At 43.3% G+C, this 10738-nt stretch overlaps 1 protein-coding gene across 7 annotated transcripts in view; it reads left to right on the forward strand.

The window, feature by feature from the left end:
• Positions 1-10738, forward strand: part of SLC38A9 (solute carrier family 38 member 9) — an 83426-nt gene that overhangs the window by 26731 nt on the left and 45957 nt on the right. For all 7 annotated transcript variants that reach the window (XM_019517857.1, XM_019517858.1, XM_019517853.1 and 4 more), the window contains 3 exons: positions 1683-1742; positions 6432-6629; positions 9168-9275. In XM_019517857.1, coding sequence (XP_019373402.1) covers positions 1683-1742; positions 6432-6629; positions 9168-9275 — 366 coding nt within the window. The remainder of the gene's footprint in view (positions 1-1682; positions 1743-6431; positions 6630-9167; positions 9276-10738) is intronic.

Here is a 10738-nt window from a genome sequence, read left to right on the forward strand (position 1 = left end):
TTTTCCAGAAATAAGGACATAAACAAAGCTCTGCTGCTTTCCTCCTCTTCCTTTTCTCTCTGTAAGCTTGATATGTTTTGTCATTGTCAGTCAGCTAAAAACGACCTTATGAAAATAGAATTGGTAATACTAGTTCTGTGGTAACTTTAATGACTAGAGCGTTTTTCTGACTTTGACTATTAAGTGGTCAAAATTAATCCACTCAAGGTTCTCACAGGATATTGTGTATGGTTTCAATGCACTGAAGAATACTATTAAACTGAGAAGTTTTATTTAAATATATTCACATTAAACAAAATGGTTATCCAGTGGAGGATATCTTAGAAGATAACATTATATACAAACTGTTTTAAACAAGAATTCTTCAGATACGGATATTAAGTGAAATACAGTTTTCCTTCTCTTGTGTAGGTGTGCCTGTTATTTTTTTTTGAGTATCTAAAAGTGACATTTGATAGTTCTAAAGTACTTTATGCACTTCTAAAGAAATCTCATTTGGGAATCAATTTATAACTTCCATTAAAGCGTCTAGTTATTCTCTAAGTGCACTTCTGGTTTTGAATATTTTCCAGTAAGAAGCATTTTTTATTTTATTTTTTTTGAAAAATCACAAAACAAGGGTGATCTTGGGCACATCTGCTTGCTCTACCCGTTGGACTACTTCAATTTTAGCAGCTGGAAGGCTTTGATGGACTTATTTACTTAGCTAGCCTTTTAAATTTAGTATTTACAGTAGGCAAAATGTTTTAAGTCAATCAATATTTAAGTTTAAAAAGTTTTAAGTTATGTAGCTGGCTTAAAAAAACAAGACTTCGATGGAATTATTATTTATCTAATAAAAATATTCCAAGAGTTAGTCTGACTTGTTTTTTTAAGCCAGCTACATAACTTAAAACGTTTTGCCTACTGTAAATACTACATTTAAAAGGCTAGCTAAGTACAAGCACATGCAGCAACAATTTCTCATCTGTTTTACTTCTATAATCTGATAGTATAAAGTGATTGTTAGACTCATTGGGATATTTCAGGTTAGTTCTGTGTTTCCCTAAGTTTTGAACCAGTGGGCCATGCTAACTTTCAAAATGTCTCAGACCACCATGAAAAGATCCTCAAACCGAAATGAAAAGGGGGAAGATGGACAGTGTGATCTGTAGACCACTTACTGTGGCCACAACACTGCCCATGGACCACTGTTTGGGCACAACTAGTATACATCAGCAACTAGTCAGCCATGATTTTGAAAAAGGACTAGTCTCTTTTAAACTGACAGTATTCAAAAAGAGCTGAAAGAAACTGACTCTTTAAAATAGCAGCATAAAACAGTTGTCCAAAAGGAGGCTCTCTTCCCATTTCCAGTGAAATGCAGAATGTTTCCAAACACTTTCCATAAAACTGTCAGTGTTTCTTATCTTGCAAGCTATTGACAGAAAAAAGATCTTTTTCACACGTGTGAACAAACACCAAAAAAGGTGCTATTAAAAGGCAGTTTTAGATTAAATCAAGCTTCATGTGAAATGAGTAGGTTTTCTAAGATGGGAAGCTGAGAATATTCACTTGGAAGATGATGCAAAATACTCTTTTGTCTCTCTGCTTTTATTTCCATAGATGTGGTACTTCTTTAATGTGTAGAAATAAGATACAAATTAATAGCATGCATAATAAGAGTATTTTCTTAATTTCAGATTATGTTAATGACATTAATGTCACAGATATCATGTCTGGCACTAATGGAAGTACTAGAGGTAAGAAAAATCGCATTAGTACTGTGACTGTGCATTAAAGTACATCATGTTTTTGTGGCCCAAATTTTACTCAATTTCAGTCATTTTAAAATAAGGCCTTTTAAATTCTGTCTAGTTTAAAATCACCATTTCATTTTTGGATTCTCTTTTTTTAACAAATAACTACAGTGGCCAATGTTGAAACGATGACTAGTCATTTTGAGTTCCCAACTCAGTACTTCATTTATTGAGTATCTGCTGTAAGAATCTCTAGTTCTTCAGTGGGGTCTTAGGGCAAGCATCTGAAAAATGAGGGCACCAAATCACTAATAGCTTTTAAAAATCTTGCCTGAAACATTCATGCTCTCTTTGCTAACTGCTACAGTATCCCTTTTGTGGAAAATGCTTTATCCAGAGCTTTAATAATATTGCCAGAAGGCAGGGCAAAGTGGTACCATATAGTTTAACTTGTTCAGAGAGGCATGAGCTTTCATGGGCAACAACTTCATCAGGTCCTGTGAATGGACTTGCAGGGAGCTAGGGTACTAAATAGAAAGAAATTAAGTCATTTAAATACACCGGAAAGGAAAAGGGGAAGGAGAGGATTGAGAGAGGGGCATTGCTGAGAGAGATGAAGGTGGGTTGAAGGGGCCAAAGGGGATAAACAAAGGGATTAACCCACTGAGGTACAAAAGGGTTATAAAAGCTAGTACAGGTAATGGGATAATAGTGTGGAGACTGTTGCGACAGTTTGTGAATGAGTTCTTACTCTTCATTTTCATGTTTAATAATACTGTTTGATGCTACCTTACAGAAAAAGATGAAAATGGTCAAGTAACATACTGTGAAACTGTAAAACTAATTTTGTGGAAAAGGCCAAATCCCACTTATGATTTCTTGGCTTGGGTATAAGCTTCTGTATGTATTAGTCTGTCTCTATCAGAATTCCTATTCATGGGGATGGGAGGCAGGCTTAAAGACAAGGGGTTGGCTGTGGCCTTTAGGTAGTAACTGAACTTTAGACAGGTGTTTAAAAAAAACCCTGCACTTTACCAAAAGCATCAGCATGTTACTTTGACCTGGCTCTGCAGAGTCTGTATATATTGGGCAGTTCAGCAGGGTTCCATGGTGCTTTTATCTAATAGCTGATTGAATCACCTATTAGATAAGTGCCACAGAAGCCCCACTAAAGTGCCCAATTTTATACAGATGTTGAGAAAACCCGGTCCAACTAACATGCTGCCTCTTCTAGGTATGACTGGGCTTGATGCGGGAGCATGCTGAGTTTGAAGTGAAGTGCTGTTGTGGTTTTTGTTTGTTTGTTTGTTTTAACATATGCAAGCAGTCATAATGTTTTGGTAGGAACAGAAGACAGCCTCTGTCTCTTATGAAACTAAGACAGAAAAATGTCCCATGTTGAAATTGATACCTCTGCTTCAGGGTATCTGTTATGACATCATCAGGGCTGTCCATAGTGGTGGGCGAGTGGGGCGACTACATCGGGCTTTGGGGGGCCCTGCTGCAGCTGCCATGCACTGCTGACTCCGTGGTCCAGCTGCTTACCGCCACCCCTGCTCCCCACCCCTGCACAGGCTGATATGCCCTGGGCCCCGCACACCCCTATGGATGGCTCTGGACATCATCACTACCATTGTAATATGATTGAGGCTTCTCCAGCCAGCGAGGTAAAGTTATGGCTGAAGGTGAGATTGGGAACATTTTCCTCTGCAGTAATATTCTTTTAGTTTTTCTGTTTGCGTGTATGCTTCCTGCTCTTCTAAAGGGCCTTAATGGAATGGGTGAAGAGAGCAGTGGTAAGATGTATTTCCCACCCCCCAAAATCTGCTAGCACATGACCTGCTGAAGAAGCTCTAACATTGATACGTTGGCAAACGTGAGGGAACTAGAGCCTGAAGTAACACTGCCCAGGTTGAGAAACATTCCATGATAGCAGCCAAACCCATACTAATTTTGAAAGGTTTTTCTATTTTCTGAAAATATTTTGAGTAATCCCAATTTAAAAAGCCACATTAAATGCAGCTTACTTCCACATGAGGGAAAATCCTCATAACTGCCAAGGTCTGCCTAGCTACATATGCAGCCTATTAAGTATATTATTTAATAAGCTTGTTTATATATAATTTCCTGTAATTGTAAGTTTCAGTTTTTATGGTCAATACATATTCCTACATGAAGTGGCAGAAGAGAGGAGCTGCATACGTTTGGCAGAGATCAAAGGCAATGGGTGCATTTGGGTGCTAAGATAGGAGAGGGATTAATGGAGGGTTTCTGTTGTAGCAAGGGGCAGTTTACAAGGACAGGTTTTGGATGTTGTGTGGCTACCAGGATGTAAGGTATGCCGAGGAAAGTGAATGAGTGCTTTGTGTGCGGGAAGCTGGGGCAGTGGTATGTCCCTGTAGAGCGGCCGTTTCTGGATCTTGCTGGCAGTCAGGGTCAGATAGAGAGGTAAGGAGTCATTCTGAGAACTAGAGAGAAATGGGGGCTGGCCTTGAGCCCCTGCCTTCTCCTCTCTTGTCCTGCCAAGTTGCACACTGCTACTGTTGGTGCTGCAACCTGTATTGTCCCTGTCCTGTTATCTTGCCCTGAAAAAGATGTAAACTGCTGCTGCCTGGTCCCCATCTGATCCACAAGGGAGGACCAGCCAGAGGAAGCAGACACTGCATTAGGCTGCCTGGATCCAGGCCCTGTAGCAGCCTCTAGGTTGAAGGCATGACTGCAGCTGCTGCAGGAGGGCATGGCAGGGCTGCTAGATGCTTGACTGTCACTTAAGAGCTCTTCCTGCTCTTTTGCCAAAGAGAAGAGGACCACATCAGTAGAGACAAAAGCATTTTCCAGTATTGTGTGAAACAACTCTCCTAAACAATACAGAGGTGGGGCGAAATAGAAAACAGTAATTTCAAAGTGACTTGATGGTGTCCCTTTTAACTTTCAGATTTATGACCAAATGCTATCTAGAGCTTTAAGTTTCAGTTATTGTAACCAGGTAGGAATGCAACCAGCAGGGGAGAATTTGAAGCATTGTGAAGTACAAAGGTTTATAAATGGAAATTGGAGACAACAATAGGAGAATTTCACGTTTCTGCACAACCCAGGAATTGCTGTTTATATTTACAGACAAGAATAACTAAGTCCAGTCAATATATAAAATATTTTAACCATTTAAAAGGCTGCTTTTCTGGTTGTCAGATCATGACTTGAGCTTATCTTCCATAGCACTTGTACTGGTTTTCACACAACCAGTATGATACTATGACTTGCTCAGATACAGAAGTTTCAGACCAGCTGCTGATTATGCTTGCCCTTTTCTCATGTTATAGGCGTGGCATCTTCAAAGCCATATATACACAGCTCTACTAATGCAGGCATTTGTGCATGTAGCTGTACATTCATTCTTATCTATGCACTTGCCACATGACTGAACATGTCTGTTTTTATTCATTTGAGCAGAGGTAGACTTAAACGTACGTATGTACACAGTGAGGCAGCTGCGCACATGGTCAGCACCCACAGTCATGTGTGTGGCCCTGGAGTTGGATACTGTACAGCAGTCATCTCCTTTCTCCATGGTCAGTTGCTAACTCTTTAGACTCAGTGCTGAAGTACATGGAGAGGCTGCAGAGTAAAGGGTTGGGGCCAATAGTAAAAACTTAGTGATTAAACTAGAAATGGACTGATGTACAAGCCTATTTAAGCTGGTTTAAAGCTTGGAATGATTCAAAATTGAACTTAGAAAATCAGATAGCATTTTGAACTGATTCTGCTGTGACCTGGGGCAGTGTTTTATGTGGATACGTACTGTTTTGCAACTTGGGTCTGCTCAGTTTTCCAGAAATCCCACATTGCTGTAACTAGTTGCTCTGGTAGATGGCCAAAATTCTGCTGGGCCCTCTTTTACCCTTTTTGGCACTTTTTATTAATGAGCTCCATTGCACAACTTGTCCAAGAATACCTATCTTTCCGACAACTGTGTTCTCACTCTCTAGTTGGTTGTGGCCCTTCCTTATGCCCTCCCTCTGACCCTGTGAACCAAAAAATCAATCCAAGCACTCTCCCCCACTACCTGCTCTAGTTCTGAGCAGCTGAAGTCAGGCTGTAGCACACTGCAGAGTTTGGTCAAGTGTATGCTACTGAATTTTATTGAACTGTTAGCAAATTGCTTATCAAGAATCATGGGGTGGGGTGCTTCACCTCCCCCCACCCCCTCTTCGGGTCCGGCCATCCCTCCCCCCGCCATTCTGGATCCATCTGGACCACATCCACCTGGCTCCCTGCTCCCCTTCCTTCGTGCCATCTCCCCTTCCCTGCTGGCTGTTCTGGGGGGCATCTGGGCTGGGCGGCAGGGGGTGCTGCCATTGTGATCCCCCCTTTGCCCTCAGACAGGGAGGTGTGGGGAAACCCTGCTGCTCAGGTGTTCCCCATCAGCAAACTTCCCTGGCAGCGGCGCAAATTTGGGCCCGCGCAGCCTGGGCTGCCCAGCCAATCTCCGCTCGCCCTCTCAGCAGTGTATGCACAGTTTGCCAGAAGCATTACTGACAGACAGACATACTAAGCCTTTTATTATATTAGAATTTTTCAGTAGAGAAGGGAAAACAGAAAAGTTAAAATGCCCCCTCCAGGGACTAGGTTCTGAGATGCTTGATTCAGTGTGAGACTTTCATTTAAATCAAGGCCTGTTCATGTTTGTTTTAGTCATATGTCCAGGTATTCCCAATGATCCTCAACCAGACAACAACAGTGAGACGTTACGTTCTGCCAATAACTCAGACTTCGAGTTGTTCGAGATGTGGTGGGGCAAATCAAAAACCGTGCCATTTTATTTGATTGTTGTTCTTCTGCCTCTGCTGAATCTGAAGTCGCCTTCTTTCTTCGCCAAGTTTAATGTCCTAGGTAGGTAACAGACAATCCCGGAGACTGTATTTATCATGGATAAAATACACATAGAATATAGTGAGCTGGTACTACCATATGTACTTGAATCTAAGATATGTTCCCTCCCCCCCCATTTAACATGGGGTGGGGAGAGGAGCCCCTCATCCTGGATTTGAGTACATGGAAGGGAGACAGGGGGCAGGCAACTGGTGTGGTTCTGACTCAGACATGGCAGGGGGAGGCACCAGAGGGTGCAGGGATGGAGGGCCTAAGCACCCAGGCAGAGGTGAGAGAAGGGGCAAGTGGTGGAAGGGCAGGGGCCAGGAGGCAGGCATTGCAGAGAGGTACGGGGCAGGGACCACCTGCAGCGGTGCAGGCAATTGAATTTAAGGCAGTCCTCTAAAGACTAGATTCTGTTCATGGAAAATTCTAACAAATGTGTTTTCCATGTTTATAATCTAGTTATTGTGGGGGTCATCTTAAATTCATAGTAGTCTTGGATGCAGGTAAATACAGTTGTTATCCCAGCTGCTTGTCCCCAAGATCTCCTGTACTTTTTTTTGTTTTACCTTTAGTAAAAGATTAGAATCTGCTAGTGAGTTGGACATTTTCCCCCCTGCTGCTTCCTTGGGTAATACCTGAAAATAAGTTTAACTGTACTTGAGATAAATGGTAGAAGTGAGTAGATCCATGCTGTCCTTGTACCCTACATAAAAAGCTAAGAATAGAGCTATCTATGTTTTAAATGAGAAATTGACCATTCAGGAAAGACAGTCTTAAATTCTCTCCCTTGTGCTCATGCCTTAAAATTATTTATGTTGTAAAATATTTGTTTATACAAATTATATGGAATTATAAAACTTGACACTTGTTATAAAACATGGTATAGAGTAAGTTATGCATATACTTTTCATGGCTGCCTTGATTCTCTCTCTCTCTTTTTTTAAGCCCTAGAGAGAACCTATAAAACAAAGCAAGATTGAGGAAAGTTGGTAAAGTGGCTTCAAAGTTTTGATTCCGTAAAGTGAGCAAGCTGAAGCTATTCTTCTGCCTATACACCTATGGAAACCTTAGAACATTAGGAAAATGAAGTAATTCAGCTATTAAATTGATCTTAATGTTCAGAGCCCTTTCCATTTCATTCCTTAATCTCAGACTATTGTTCTTGATAGTTAGAGGACAAATAATTCCTTTAATTATTAATTAATAATTAATGTTGACTCCAAGATATTTCTAGACTGAGATCATGTCTTCCCTGACCCTTATTTTCTAAACCACCTAACATCAATCCTTCATTTTTTCATATTTATCTATTTCTTGGATATTCATCCCTGTACTGTTGAATTGGTCGCTATATTGTATCATTAATATCAATATGCAGTTTCTTTCAGTCTGCAACTGATTATTTTTGCCCTTTTTGATCAGTTTATTTTTTTTCTCTGTGCTGTTGAGGGCAGACTTTTGCACTCTCTCTGCTCCAGCCTTAGTGTGAGATTTAAGGCTTTGGTACACAGTCAGTTTTGCATATGCATAATTATGGGTATTGCAAAAGTCCTTGGAGCAGGATAATGGAATATGGATCCTGTTGCGTGTGGCTTGTTAGCTCAGGTGAAACTTAAGTCACTAGTAACCAAAGGTAGATCCTAGGGGTGTGCGAATCGGGCCCCATTCGATTCGGATTCAGCCCAAATCAGGGACAGTGATTTGATTAGTTGATTTGGATCACTGTGCCTGATTCAATTCAGCCAAATCTGAATCTGAAGATTCGATGCTGATTCGGACAATCAGCAATTTGGACATAGACACAGCTTTAAAAGTTATTTCTACGTACCTTGAGGTGGTAGGCACGGCTCATGAATGCTGTGATGCTGGGGCACGTGGAGAGTCCCACAGGAGCATGGGGGAACCCTCCACATGCTTGGCAGTGAACCTGGAAGTGTGTTGGACCCCCTCCCCCCACTTCTCTGGCTTGGCAATCAGCTGTGGGGGGGCTCCAAAAGCTGCTCTAATTAAAGTGCCCAGAGCATCATGTGTATTAGCATCCCAGCTCTGAAAAATGGTGGCCAGGGCACTTAATCTAAAGCTCATTCAATGAGTTTTAGTTAAAGTGCCCCTGCTGCCATTTTGTAGTGCAGGGACGCTGATACAAGTGACGCTGGTGCCTGCTGGAATGTGGTAATTACCATGCTCCAGCAGACTTGATTAACTGAGTCTGCTCCAACACTTCGTAATTTCAGCATGTCAGAGCAGCCTCGCTGCACTTGTATAGGTGGCTTCAGTTTCCAGGGTCATTAATTAGGCCCCTTCCAGGCCACTAAACTCACTTGCAGTTTAAATGAATAGATGGTGCTGTAGTAGCACTTTCTGAACTTTGTAAATAGAACTGTTGTTTAAAAATTGGGTCTGCCTTGCAGGTTTTAGAATGAACAGCAAGCCTGTTTCTCTGGGCTGGTGACAATTCATTGGGTAGATGTGATATAAAATGGGACATAAATCATTTCTATTGCATCATAGCCTAATGACGATTGTCTGTCTTGTTTCTTCTTTCTTGTATAGGTACAGTTTCAGTTGTCTACTTAATTTTTCTTGTCACCGTGAAAGCTGCACATCTGGGATTCCATATAGAATTCAGCTGGTTCACATCTAACAAATTCTTTGTGCCAGGTAAAAAAGTTTAAAAAAAAAAAGAGCGATTTTAATTTTGAACCTATATCTTGTGCTTTTAATCATTAAAGCACTTTATAAATCTTTGTTGGTTATCCTAACAATGCCCCTGTGAAGTATAGTTGGCAAGCAGATATGGACTGTTAATACAGCAGTTCCAAACTAGGGCTCGTGACCCTAATTGGGTCTGTGGTTCCTACAGGTAGGTTTGCGTGCCCTACAAATATTAGGTCATGCATGATCACAAGCTAGCCAGAAGTTGGCTCAGAAGGGGTCGAAGGCCAGAAAGATTGAGTATTACTGTACTTATGCCTCCAGAGACTCTGGACCAGGGATGGGCTGTTTGGCCCAGAGGGAAACCTAACCTTTGTTCCCCACTTCTCCCTGCACCCCCTCCCCTGGCCCAAATCCCTGGCACATGGCCAGATTGGGCCAGTGCACACTGTGATCCTGCCACCACCTCAGGCCATGTGAGTGCAGCTAGCACAGCTCCTGCCTGACCCAGCCGCATGCCAGGGACTTGTGGTAGGGGAGGGGGTGCAAGAAGATGGTCAGAACACAGAGTGGGACTGGCCCAGCCAGACCCAGATAACATGCAGCTCCTGGCCCCCTTCTCCCTGCAACCTCTCCCTGGCCCTAAGTCCCTGGCACGTGGCCAGCTTAGGCAGGAACTGTGCCTGCTGCGTCCATGTGGCACAAGGCAGCATGTGGGAATATAGCATGGCACTGGTCCAGCCACGTATCTGGCACTTGGGGTGGTGGGGTGGATGCAGGGCAAAGGGGACCGGGAGCTGTGGGTTGTCCTGGACCGATCAGACTGGTGCCATGAAGTATTCCCAGCTTCTCCCTGTGCTTCCACCCCCGCTCTAAGTTCCCAGCATGTGGCCAGCCTGGGCTAGTGCTGCACTATGTTCCCATGCACTGCTTCAGGGTGGGAGCTGGGCGCACATGGGTGCAGCTGGCATGGCTTCTGCCTGAACTGGCTGCATGCTGAGGACTCGAGGTCAGGTAGGAGCTGTGCTGGGGTCAGGTAGGTGCAGTGCTGGGGTCAGGCAGGAGCCACAGCTGCACTCATATGGCACAGCCCAAAGTGGCACATGGGAACAACACAGTGTCCACATCCCGACCAGGCCCTGTACTGGCAGAGCCTAGATAACCTGTGGCTCCTGGGCCTTTCCCCTTGCACCCCCTCCCCCACCAGCGGTGAGAACTTTATCTGAACTTTGGCTGGCTGGGAGCCAGGCTCTATGGTCTGTGAAGGGCTGCAGTGTCAGAGCAATGTACAGTTAGCCTTGCTGTGCAGAAGCCTGACCATGAGCTTAGCTCCCCCTGCCTTGGCGTATACACAAGGGGTTGGGGGGGTGGGCTGGGCTGAGTGGTGGCTGCTGCAGCCAGCTACAGCTAGGGGAAAGGAGAAGAGCCATAGGTGCTAAAAGCCAAGGCAGCCATGGGCCAGATACAGT

Source organism: Gavialis gangeticus, unplaced genomic scaffold (assembly GCF_001723915.1).
Source record: "Gavialis gangeticus isolate Ggan-Ray unplaced genomic scaffold, GavGan_comp1, whole genome shotgun sequence".
Taxonomy (NCBI): Eukaryota; Metazoa; Chordata; order Crocodylia; family Gavialidae; genus Gavialis; species Gavialis gangeticus.